We start from the raw sequence: 13,324 nt of genomic DNA, 5'->3' as shown, positions 1-13,324 counted from the left end.
CGAACCAGGGTGTTCAGAGTGTGGCAGCGGGGCAAGGCTCACGGTGACTCTGCTCCTGCATCGTTCCTCGCAGACTAACGCGAGCGCGGTACAGGAGCTTCGAGACGTGAGGAGCCCCCTAGCGTGCCTCCGAGGCACCAGACGGGCGGCGGCCGCGTAAGAAGCGGGAACGCTTCCGCAGCCGCAGGGGAGCTGCAAACGGAAAACCAGACAGCAAGCAATTTTGGAACCAACAACACCTTATGAATATAGCACAGCACACACGGCAAGCCCTGCGAGGCACACAAAACAAAATCACGGAGAAAGAAAGAAACGTGACTTATCTGGCTCACTAGCAGTGAAGAAAGAGGGAGAGCAGTGGAGTTGGAGCGTCTATCTGGGCTTCAAGGACACTAAGGAAGGACTTTGGCTGTTTTGCGCCCGTGGAGTCATGGACTTTGTAGTGCAATACTTGGAAAGTTGTTTTTTGGGACTTTGGAACTGTTCTTTTCCGGACCTTGGGAAGAAAAGTTGTTTTGGTGCTTTTCTGGCTGCTGTGTGTTTTGTTTGTAATAAAGCGAAGAAGGAAAAAGCTTATTCTAAGCCTCCGGTCCTGCCATAGAATTAGGCACACCTATTAGAGAAATACCATTAGTAATTTACTGTTTTGTTCCCTGGACAGGATCCTTGCTGTCCAAGCCTGAAAGTTGAGGTTTAAAGCTGTTATCGTTGGGATTAAATGGTTGGTGCACCTCAACTATCACTTACCTAACCTTGCCCTTTGTCTGGACAGTGTTTGGCTCTATTACACATCCAGCCGCCAGTGGCCCATTGGAATTAAGAACCAGTCCCTCAGGGATATTGCGGTCTGAGCTGGATAAAGTCATTATGACGTCAATGAGCTCAACACCTGAGTTTGGCTTCTCTCCATGGCTTGGAAGCTCCTTTTCGCCCAGTCCTCCCACTGGAAGGCAGGTTTTTTTCGTTTTTATTTCTGTGGAGGTAACAGCCTTTAGAGGTAGGTTTTGAGGTTTGGGTGTGATTTCGGAACATCCAGGTGAAAACTGACGGGCTTTGTAATCCACATGCCTCTTTGTGATATGTAAGTAAGGCAGCCACTGGATTCTTTAAAGAAACTAATTTTGTCTCCATTTCCCCCTGTACTATTTGGCTGGTAGTTGGAACCTCTGGTATAATTGAAGGAAATACCCTTCTTGTTCTGTTGTAGCCTCTGCTTGTGAGGGTTTCATTTTTGTTTTAAGTCAACAGATTGGAACACTTTTGTCTACGCCGAGCAGTTATTGGCGCCCCTCCTGTTCTTCATGAGAGCATAGTGGGCCTATCAACCACGCTATACTGAGTATATAAATTGACGGAGTAAATATAATAGCAGTCATGTGGGGAGTACCATCGTGGGTTTTCCACTTTATGCGCTGTCAGGGGTTTAAAGATTGCACTGCGCACCCCACGTACACTCACGGTGGTTACTTGAACGCGCAAAGTCACACACAAGCCTTTGCCACAGCAAGGCTATTAGTGGGAGTCTTTTTTTCCTGGGCCACTGGTGTGTTGGTTGGTCAGCTACAGGTGCAGACCTCCGAAGGAGCACCCCGCACCGGTCTTGTGCCAGCCTCTTCCACGCATATCGCAGATTACTGTAGCACTAGCCTTACCTGCAACCAGTGGGGTAACTAAAGTTGAGGGGGCCCCCATACAAGGTACATGGTGGAGCCCCGTTCTGGATTTATTCTGGAGCTTTCAGGCCTGAGTACTGTGCTGAAGGGGCCTTCTAGTAGGCATGTCACGTTGTTCCATCTATTGCAGTGTACTGACTAGTACTGTATATGTTGGAGTAGCTTTGTCACACTGTACTGAGTAGAACTGTATACCTTGGAGTAGCTCTGTCACTATGTGCCATCTAATGAAGTGTACTGGCTCTTGCATTTACTTTGGAGTAGCTTGGTTACTCTGTCCCATCTTAAGCAGTGTACAGAGTAGTACTGAGTACTACTGTATACCTTGAAGTACTTATCTCACTCTGTGCCATCAAATGCAATGTCCTGACTAGTACTGTACACTATCTAGTATCTTTCTTGCTCTGTACCATCTAATATAGAGTAATAATTTGTATAGTATGCCTTGTAGTGACTCTGTTACTCTGCACAGCCTATTGCAATATACTTACTTCTACAGTTTACCTTGGAGTAGCTCTGTTACTGTGTACCATCTAATACAGTGTACTGACCAGTACAATGTACCTTGGAGTAGCTATGTCACTCTGTACTATCTAATGCAGTTTTACTGACTGGTACAGTATACCTTGGAGTAACTATTTCACTCTGCGCCATCTAATGCAGTGTACGGACTAGTACTGTATACACTGGAGTAGCCTTCTCACTCTGTACCATATATTGCAGGGTATTGAGCAGTAATGTATACCTTGGAGTAGCTTTGTCACTCTGTGCTATCTAAAGCAGTGTACTGATTAGTACTTCATACCTTATAGTAGCTCTCTTGCTCTGTACCATCTAATATAGAGTACTGACTAGTACAGTATGCCTTGGAACTATCTAATGAATTGTACTGACTAGTACTGTATACCTTCAATTAGCTCTGGTACTCTGTACCGTGTAATATACAGTACTTGACTAGTAAAGTATGTCTTGGAGTGGCTCTGTAACATTCAATACAGTGTACTAACTAGTACAGTGCACCTTCTGGTAGATCTTTTGTACTACTACCTAATACAGTGCACAAACTAGTACACTTTACCTTCTATAAGCTCTCTTACTCCGTATTATCCAAGACACTGTACTGGCTAGTACTGTACATCTTCTAGTAGCGCTCTTACTCTGCGCCATCTAATGCAGTGTGTTGACTAGTACGGTGTACCTTCTAATAGCTCTGTCACTTTGTGCCATATAACGCAGTGTCCTCACTAGTACAGCACACTAGTAGTAGCTCTGTTGCTCTGTATCTTTTAATGCAGTGTACTGACTAGTCCAGTGTTCCTTAGAGGGTCTCTGTTACTCTGTAACATCTAATACAGTGCAATGGCTAGTACAGTACCCTTTCTTGCAGCTCTCTTGCTCTGTACCATGTAATGCAGTGTACTGACTAGTACACTATACAATGAATCAGTCAGATTTGTAAAACGCCCTACTCACCCGTTAGGGTCGCAAGGGGCTGGGTATGAGCAGCTCCAGTAGGGTCATTCAAAGAGCCAGGTCTTGAGGTCCTTCCTGAATTGGTGCAGTGTCTGGCTCCGGCGGAGGTGAAGGGGGAGTTCGTTTCAGGTCTTGGCTGCGAGGTAGGAGAAGGATCTTCCTCCTGCTCTCGTCCTGTAGAAGCGTGGGATGGCGGCGGGGGCGAGATTGGCTCAACAGAGGTTTCTCTGGGGGCGTGGAAGGAGAAACGGTTGTTGAGGTATTGTGGTCTGATGTTGTGGAGGGCCTTGTACATGTGCGTGAGCAACTTGAAAGTTATCCTTCTTTCTGCGAGGAACCAGTGTAGATCATGGAGGAGTTGGGTGATGTGGTTGTGCCTTGGGGTGTCAAGGATTAGCCTGGCTGCGGCGATCTGGATGGTCTGGAGCTTGCGTTGCCATAGTCTAGTCTGCAGGTGATGAGGGCGGGTGCGACCATTTTTCTGGATTCGGAGGCGATCCGTTTGAATGTTTTGTAGAGTATGCGGAGGATGTTGAAACAGGCTGAGGAGACGGCGTTGTTCTGGCGAATCATTGCGAGCGATGAATCCAGTATGATACGGTTTGACGTAGCTCAGGTGCGATGGCTGTAGTGGCCATGTGGAAGATGTGAGGCGGATAGGGGTCTGAGGGTGCTCCTAAGTGGGTACTCTTCATGATCTTTAGGGTCTCTTCTGACATGAGCAGGGTCCAGGTTAGTGCGGTCTGTTCGGTGGCGTTGCTGGGGGTGGGAGTTGAGGTGAAGCAGAGGTCTTGTTTGACGAAGTTATCGTAGAGTGTCTTGATCTTGAGGTGAAAGAAGGAGCTGAGTCTGTTGCAGAGATTTTGGAAGGGCGGGACTTCTGTTGTTTCGCTGCCTGGTTTGGCAAATTCTTCTATGATGGAGAAGAGTTCTTTGGAGTTGTCAAGGTTGGTGAGGATTCTGTCTTGGAGGAAACTTTTCTTTGTGGCTTTGATGAGTTGGTTGAGTGCTGTGGTGGCTGCTCTGTTGGCTGTTCATGTTTCTGGAGTTTTGCTGTTTCTCCAAGTCTTTTCAAGTCATTGGCAGGAGCGTGTGGATTCTTGGAGTGCCGTGGTAAACCAACATGCTTTCTTGTTGCATCATCCTGAGACCTCCCGGAGGGGGGGCGAGTGTGTTGACGCAGTTGGTGATCCATCGGTGGATGTTGCTTGCCACAGTGTTGACATCTGACGTGGTTAGGGGTGGAGTGCTGGTGAGGTCGGATGTGAGGTGTTCTTCTGTGACTTTGTTCCTGCTTCTGCGGGGATGCGGCGCGCATGCTTGTTTGTGGTGGGTTTGCTAAAGGAGAAATGCATGCAGTGGTGGTCAGGCCAGAATAGTTCTGTGGTGTGGCTGAAGGAGACGCTGTTTCCTCCTGCGAAGACTGGGTCGAGTGTGTGTCCTGCTGTGTGAGTGGGGACAGAGACAAGTTGCTTCAGTCCCATGTTGGTGAGGTTCTCTAGGAGGGCACTGGTGTTGGGGTCGTCGTTGTTGTCCAGGTGGAGGTTTAGGTCTCCGAGTAGCATGTAGTTCGTGGAGGCAAGGGCATGGGGTGCAATGCGGTTAGCGATGATGTTGGTGAACGGAGTGCAGGGGCCAGGCGGTCTCTATACCAGGGTTACACAGAGCGTCATTTTGTGTTTGGTCTGGAACTGGAAATGGAGATGTTCCATGGTGGGCGAGGCGTCGTCCGGGTCGCTGGTTGTTATGCGGAGGGAGTTCTTGTGGACGATAGTGGTGCCTCCTCCTGGTTGGGTGGCGGTCTTTTCTCAGGATCTTGTATACGTCGGGGATGGCGGTTGCGATGTCTGGTGTGGAGCTGGCGTTGGTCCAGGTCTTTGTGAGAAGATGAGGTCGAGCGTGTGAGAGTTGAGGAGGTCCCAGATTTTTTTGTCAAGTCTGTGCAGTGAGAGAACGTTGAGGAGGATGCAGTTCAGTGGTTTGTGTGCGCCAGCATCCTGTGGGCAGGAGGCTAATGCTGGGGCCCAGAGCTGGGTCATGGTGTGGTGGCACTGCCAGCAAGAGCTCGGGCCCTGGGTGATGCTTGGCGTCAAGAGCATGGAGGGTGCTGGGGTCATACCGGTGGCAGGGCGGGTCGGGGACCAGGGGCCTTGGTGCTGGTCGGAAACGGGAGAAGATGGGCTTGCCTTTGGTGTGCCAGCAGTGCCCCCGCTGCGCGCAGTGGCAGCCGCCGCTATTAAGTAAGGATCCGGGGAGGGTGGTCAGCTGTAAGCGACAGGCTGGGGGGGACGGGGCACGGGGCAGCAGCAGCAGGGAGCACGGGAAAAGGGACAAAAACAGAAGCAAAGAGAGAAAAGCAAAAACAAAAAGAGCGAAAGATAAAGGGAAAAACAGATAGAGCACAAAGAGGGAAACGGGCACAAAGAACAGAGCGGAAGAGCAGAGTGCTCTTCCACTAGACCACTAGGGATGAGGTGCAGGCAGGAGCCTGCGGGTGGACGAGGGTCTCGAACACTTGCCTTCCACGGAGCTCAGGCTCAAGGGCAGTCCCTCAGTGGTGGAGCTGCGTGGAGGAGAGCAGTGATACTGACCAGGAGGACAGTGGCGTTGTTCTGTCACTCTGTACTATCTAATGCCATGTACTGACTGCACTTATACCTTCTTGTAGCTCTTCTACTTTTCATCATCCAATGCAGTGTACTGAGTAGTACTGTATACCATGGTATAGCTCTGTTACTCTGTGGCATTTAACGTGGTGTACTGACTAGGTCAGTGTACCTTGCAATACCTCTGTCACTCTGACATCTAATGCAGTACATGTGTAATGTATACTTTCTAGTACCTCTGTCACTCTGTACTGACTTGTACATTAGACTTCAGTACCTTTGTTACTCTGTGCCACCTTATGCAGTGTGCTGACTAGCACTGTGTACCTTCTAGTAGCTTTTCTACTCTGCACCATCTAATACTGTGTACTGACTTGTACTGTATACCTTCTAGTAGCTCCGTTAATCTGTGCCATCTAATGCACTGTACTGATTAGTACTGAATACCTTGGAGTAGCTCTTTGACTCTGTACCATCTGATGCATTGTACTGACTAGTACAGTATGCCCTGGAGTGGCTCTGTTTATCTGTCACATTGAATACAATATACTGACTAGTACAGTACACCTTCTGGTAGGTCTTTTGCTCTGTATTATATAATGCAGTGTACGGACTAGTACTGTATACCTTTCAGTAGCTTTGTACAGTGCCCTATCTGGTGCAGGTTTCGGTGTAGTACAGTGTGTGCAGTGTCTGTGTCTAATTTGGTGTAGTGTGTAGTAGAATGTCCTGTCTATGTAGTGTAGTATGCCTCGTGTGGTAGTGTGGTGTAGTGTAGCACGCCTCGTGAGGGATAGTGCAGTATGCCTTATGTGTGGCAGTGTGGTGTAGTATGTGCTGTGTTGCAGTGTAGTGTGTAGTAGAATCTCCTATGTAGTGCTGTTCAGTGTAGTGTGTGCTCTAGATGAATGCGTGCTTCAGTGTAGTGAGCAGTCAGGTGTTGTGCGTTTTAGTGTAGTGAGCAGTCTAGTGCCTCGTGCTTTGGCGTAGTGATCAGTCTGCTTCTGTGTGCTTTAGTGTAGTGCTTTGTGTTTTAGTGTAGTGAGCAGTCTAGTGCTGTGCGCTTTAGTGTAGTGAGCAGTCTAGTGCTGTGTGCTTTAGTGTAGTGAGCAGTCTAGTGCTGTGTTGTAGTGTAATGAGCAGTCGTGTGTCTTGTGCTTTAGTGTAGTGAGCAGTCTAGTGCTGTGTGTTGTAGTGTAATGAGCAGTCGTGTGTCTTGTGCTTTAGTGTAGTGAGCAGTCTACTGCTGTGCATTTTAGTGTAGTAAGCAGTGTAGTACTGTGCGTTTCAGTGTATTGAGCAGTCTAGAGCTGTGCTTTTCAGTGGAATGATCAGTTTAGTGCGTTGCGCTTTAGTGTAGTGAGCAGTCTAGTGCGTCGCGCTGTAGTGTAGTGAGCAGTCTAGTGCCGCGCGCTTTAGTGTAGTGAGCAGTCTAGTGTTGTGCACATTAGTGTAGTGACCAGTCCAGACTGCGCTTTCTAGCGCTGCGTGCTCCTTCCAGATGTGGTGTAAATTAATCGTATGTAAAACAGAAGCAGTTACAGCATTTCTTTCTGTCATTGAATCTCTAATTGTGAATCTCTTCTCTGCAGTGATGGTGACTCTGGATCCTGACACAGCTCATCCTGAGCTCCTCCTGTCTGAGGGGGGGAGACGAGTGAGACGAACAGACACAGCACAGCCCCTGCCGGACCCCCCCAAGAGATTCACCATCTACCCCTGTGTGCTGGGGGGCGAGGGGTTCACCTCCGGCAGACATTACTGGGAGGTGCAGCTGCTGCAGGAGGAGGGAGCGTGGCATGTGGGGGTCGCAGCAGAGTCTGTGATCAGGAAGGGAGGGATCACATGGTCACCTGAGGGGGAGGTCTGGGCTGTACAGGAGTGTGGGGGTCAGTACAAGGCTCTCACCTCCTCTCAGACCCCTCTGGCCCCTCATGAGAAGCCCCGGAAGCTGGGGGTGTATCTGGACTACGAGGGGGGGCGGCTGTCCCTGTACAATGCTGACTCCTGGGAGCTTCTCTACTCCTTCCCGCAGGCCACCTTCACACAGAGGCTCTTCCCGATCTTCTATCTCTGGGCAAGAGTGGAGCTGAGGCTGGTGTGAGCTGCGGGGAGCTTCAGAACCTCATCCTTACCTCCCTCCCCACGCAGTGATAATGGGACCAGGAGCACAAGTAGACACCTTTTTAAATAATAAAACGCTCCCTTTGGGGATAAGTCCTGGGGGGGGGAGGGGGGGCAGTTACTCCAGTGACTGGAATAGAAGGTTTCTTTCATGTAGATTTATTAATGTATAGATGTCAACCGACCCCATGTGCAGAGACCCCCCCCCTCCAACTGCCATTCACAGTTTAAACACCAACATTCCAAAGAATCTTCTTCACAACGACCCTCCCATATGTTGCCATGACACCCAGAAGCCTCACGTGAAACGGACTGCTACATATCTCTTTTCCTTGTACAATTTTAAAACAAGGGCAGGAAATGTTCGCCGTGTGAATCATGCACCAGACATCATGTAACATATGATAAAGTCTCTGTAAAATTCAAAAATGTGTATTTCTTTCACACGTGGAGCTTTGACATTAATATGCACATTATAGCGCTGCGCTGAGAATTACTTATTGAAAGTGATTGTTTTTTAACATGACCTTAGAAACCATTCCTGCCCCCGCCCCGGCGACAGGGCTGTTATTAGTGACCTCAGACGCAAGACAGTTGTCACGTGAACCCTGTATGTAACCCAGATTCAGGGCGGCTCTAAGACAGTGCGACTGGTGCAGTCGCACCTGCGCTAACCTGGGAGGGGCGATGTGTTCAGAAGTAACTTTGGGGTTTAAAAGCACCTGCTGCTTCCTTGTGTGTCCAGCAGGTTTCAGGTAACAAAATGTCAAGATGACGCAGGTGAATAATGTTTCTGCTCGAGAGAGAGATCACAGTTTTGACTCATAAACTAGCACAGAGGGTTAATATGCCTGGTGCAAAGAATATGTACATGCAGATCACAGAACGGTAATCCTCATTGGTTTGTGTAACATTTCCTATAGACTGATTTACACATATAAGATTAATTGCCTCTATTAATGTGTGTTTGGTGTAAAGTGCTCTGACACACTGAGTTGGCATGAGTAGCGCTTCAAAACAAAAGACTTGCATGTGAGGGAGGAGCTGTGTAGAGATGAGTGCCACTGTTGGAAGGTGGGGGTGAGGGAATATTTGGAAATGGACACAATATGCACTGAAAAGGAAAAAGGCAAGTTAGCAAAAGTCATTAAGGGTACTTATATATCCTCTGCTGCAAGTCTCCCTAGTGACTGTAAACAGGAACAGGCAGGGAGAAAAAAAAAAATAAATATGCCAGCGCAGTATTTAGATTACAGAGGATAAAGCGCGGAAGACTCGAGTGAAGGATGGTGCAGGCAGGTGCTGCTACGTTCTTCTAATGCCCTACACAACCTCCTTCATAAGTGAAAACCAACTATCCACGCTTGTGCGCATATGGCAGAACACACAAATCAGTACTGAGTTCACGTGCAGGCGATGTTTGATGACAAATAAAGTCAATGCGCTTGTATTCTACAATGTGTGTTTCCCAGACGCTGTTCTTCCTCGAGTCGTGATACTCTTCCCACGCTGCGTTGTAATCTTATCACTAAGGCTTAAAGGCTTAAAGTACATTTCCAAAAGTCTCTACAGAAAGTTCCGTTATGCTGCGCCTGAGTGATCACACTGCCTCCCACGTCGTGCTTATCAGATGTCTCCCGAGGTGTTCCTCTCATTCATTCTGGCCACTGCGAAGCACCTCGTCTTCCCCGCAGCACTCTGGTTCATTCACACTTGACAGCCGCCTGCCGTGCCACACTCCGACCTCCAACGCAGTCGGAATCCGTCCCTTACATTCCTCAGCTTCTATCACACACTGCCCTGTGCGCGCCTCCAGAGGGTAGGCGTGAAAGCTGTCACGCACTTCGCCAGAAGGGGAAAGAGTCTCTGAGGAGGGTGGTGGCGAGAGGTTTAACACGCTGCTGTAAGTGAGCTTCTATATGCTGCCCTTATGCGCGATGAGGAGACACCCGTTATTCATTTTAAAGGTCTCGTGGCAGCAAACAATTACAAGTGGAGCTCACACCTACGTTCCACTTTTCACAATTGCGCGCATGGGGGGTCACCTTACTTCAGTCAGCAGTTCCCGTCACGCAGTCCCCTGTCACAGCTCACAACTGCGTGTCACCCGATAAACTTCAGGACTGCCACTGTTCTTTTCCGCTTTGAAATCGGAGCTTTCAGCAGGCGCCCGCTTCCTTTTTTTCCTGTCAGCTGTGACACCAACTCGTTCCTCGGGCGTGTTGAGGTCGCGATGAGAAGTTTCCCTCGTCGCCAGTGTGACAATCACCAAAGAAGCACCCGGACACAGTATGGTGATTGAACAGGGAAGTCTTTATTGCCAAGACTTAACTACTGCGACCTCAGCCACAGCCACACTTCTAGGAGCTGCTCCACACAGTCCCCGGCGCTCGCCTTGGAACGCTGGTCGCGGTGACATTCTAAGTGATGTCACCGCGAGCAGCTCCATTACATGCGAGGGCGCCGGGGGAGTTTAGATGTGGAAGATACCACAGGCGGTCATGGGCGAAGGGGCGTGAAAAAATATTGTCACACCTGGCGCCCCTAACTCTAAAGCCAGCTCTGCCCAGATTCTTTTAGATCCATTAATTCATTATTTCTTTATTTCGGCAAATTTTTGCCATAAAAGATCGCAACATTTTACAAGAAAGAAACAAATTATACAGTATACAAGAATGGTCAAGGCAATAAGAGCATGCAGATAAAAGATGTCAAAAGTCCAGTTGCTAGTTATCAGGCTGTTACAATTGGAGCGGGTTGCGGCGCGGGAGACAAGGGCAGCAAGCGAGATCTGGGTAACTTCGGTTTTATTGAAGCAAGTAATTGATCGGTACAGCTTTGTCTGTTAGGAAACTTCCTCGGTGATCGGCTTCTGCTTCGTCGACGACGGGTGTCCTTCTCCTTCTTCCGGATCCCGTCCGGTCGTCGGGTAGGGCTTTCTTCGTCCTCGGAGTCCGTCCCGACTTTTGGAGTAGCTCTCCAGCGATCACCCAACCAGAGGAAAGAAAAGAAAGAACAGTGTCAGGGGTCTGCTTCCAAGATCAACGACAGGTGGGGGTGGGGCAGTGAGGGGACTCCCGGTGCTCTAATTAACGCGTGAGCGAATGTGACGGGTGCAAGAGTAACCCCTTAAACTACACGTCCCGCGGTTTTGTACCTAGCGTACGTGGACCTCCGACCCAGCCCCTCAAACGGTCACGTACCTGGAGAAGCCACGCACCTCCCCTGGGTGAGTGGCTGGGCGGCTCGTGGAAACGTTGGCCTCCTGGCTTTCCTCCGTCCTGGGCGGACGCCGACTCTGCAAGCAGTTCTTCTCCGGGAGTCTGAATCCTGAGTTGTTCCCCGGCTGTTCGGCTCTCGGTGTTTCCGAGGTCTTCTCCCGGTCTTTTCTTCAGTACTTCAGTCCTCCTCCGGTCGATATCTTCCTCCTCTTGAATCTCCGTCTGTTGCACTCTCTCTCCTTCCGTCCTCCAGGTGAACAAGCACACCTGTCTCTCATTAGGATCTCCTTTTGTGGGGCAGGGCAGGTCAGTCGGCTCCTCCCACTCGTCTTGTCTTTCAGAGTTAAAGGGCCAGTCCAGCTCACTCGGTTCCGTCCAGCTCGCTAGCGGGTTCTGTGAGTGAGACAGAGAGAGGGGTGGGGTGGGAACAATAGTTAGCTCGGACCTCCCCTCGAACTCCCCCTTTTCACAACGTAGCCCCTCGCCGGGAGGCACGGAGGTCAGCTTGCATGGCACCTTTTTGTACACCCCGTTACACACCTCCCCCCTAGGACGCTCCCGATCGGGGAGGGGATGACGGGACAGATAGTCCGCATTAACGTTTTCAGTTCCCTTCTTATGATGCACCGTAAAGGAATACGGCTGTAGAGCCAGGAACCAGCGCATCACCCTAGCGTTGTTAGATTTGTTCCTGGACATCCACAAGAGGGGAGCGTGGTCAGTGTACAGGTGGAATGGTCGACCCTCTAGATAGTATGCTAGCTTCTCAATAGCCCACTTTACCGCTAAACACTCCTTCTCAATGGTGGCATATTTGAGTTCTCGGGGAAAAAGCTTGCGGCTGACGTATACCACTGGGTGTTCCAGTCCAGTCCGTCCTTACCTATTTGGGACAATACAGCACCTATTCCATACTCAGAAGCGTCCGTATGCAGCAGAAACGGGACTGAGAAGTCAGGGGATGTGAGCACAGGGGTAGATGTTATGATTCTTTTCAACTGACTGAAGGCATCGGCCATGCTCTCAGAGGGCTTGATGGGGGAGTTGGACTTACCGGGTTGGCGGAGGGCATCTGTAAGGGGTGCAGCTATATTGGCAAATTGAGGGATGAACCTCCTATAGTACCCGACCAACCCTAGGAAGGCCCTCATCTCTTTCCTGGTGGAGGGGAAAGGTGTGTCCATAATAGCCCTGACCTTCTCAATCTGTGGTTCTATCATGCCGTGTCCTAAGACGTACCCAAGGTACTTCACCTTCTGAAAGGCTAGCCTTGATTTCTTGGAGTTCACTTTGAGTCCAGCATTCTCAAGTACCTGAAACACCTGGTGTATATGTTGCAAGTGTTCCTCCCATGTTTTGCTGTGAATGACGATGTCGTCCAGATATGCTGAGGCCATAGATGAAACGGGGGCCAGTACTGTGTTCATAAGCCTCTGGAAGGTGGCAGGTGCTCCGTGGAGCCCGAACGGGAGGACGGTGAACTCATAATGTCCTTCATGCGTGCTGAAGGCGGTTTTCTTCTTGTCCTCCTCCCGTAAGGGCACCTGCCAATAACCTTTGGTAAGGTCAAGAGTCGTTATGAATCGAGCTTCCCCGAGGCGTTCTATAAGTTCATCCACTCTGGGTATTGGGTATGCGTCAAATTCCGATATCTCGTTAAGGGCTCTGAAGTCCATACAAAAGCGCCTACTCCCGTCCGGCTTGGGAATCATAACGATCGGACTGGACCATTGGCTGGTGGACGGCCTTATTACTCCTAGATCCAACATGTCTTGCACTTCTTTCTGTATGGCGGCGCGTCTGGCCTCAGGCACTCTGTAGGGTTTGATGTGGATAACTTTTTCAGGCGGAGTGTTGATTTGATGTTCCGCCATGTTAGTCAGCCCCGGCTGATCTGAGAATAGCTCCTCGTGCTGTTTCAAGAGGGTCTGTATGTCCTGTCTTTGCTCTTGCGTCAGCTCCTCGTTGATATTCAGCTGGTCTTGTGTAGATGTTGTCAGAACGTTATTCGTCTCTATTTCCACATCGTCGGTTGGGGGGGCTCCTAACCACTTCTTTAGTGAGTTTATATGGTAGGTTTGCGTCTTTCTTGGTCCGATTTGTAGGCAGTATGTGGTGTTCCCAATGGTTTTGATAACTCGGAAAGGCCCCGTCCAACTGGCACGAAATTTCTGAGTGGAGGAGGGTAATAATACTAGGGCCCAATCTCCTACCCTCAACTGTCTCC

The 13,324-nt window shown here is 49.6% G+C and overlaps 1 protein-coding gene across 1 annotated transcript in view; it reads left to right on the top strand.

Moving 5' to 3' along the window:
* The window catches only part of LOC147710154 (E3 ubiquitin-protein ligase TRIM39-like), a 156,340-nt gene extending 148,035 nt beyond the window's left edge, over positions 1-8,305 (top strand). The window contains exon 6 of the mRNA XM_086920845.1: positions 7,345-8,305. Within this exon, the coding sequence (XP_086776971.1) occupies positions 7,345-7,856 (512 nt within the window). The 3' untranslated portion in view covers positions 7,857-8,305. The remainder of the gene's footprint in view (positions 1-7,344) is intronic.
* Positions 8,306-13,324: the final 5,019 nt, after the last annotated feature.

This window comes from Lissotriton vulgaris, chromosome 5 (assembly GCF_964263255.1).
Source record: "Lissotriton vulgaris chromosome 5, aLisVul1.2, whole genome shotgun sequence".
NCBI classification, from domain to species: Eukaryota; Metazoa; Chordata; class Amphibia; order Caudata; family Salamandridae; genus Lissotriton; species Lissotriton vulgaris.
Note: the sequence above shows the minus strand (reverse complement) of the source record. Positions and strands in the feature narration are given on the sequence as shown.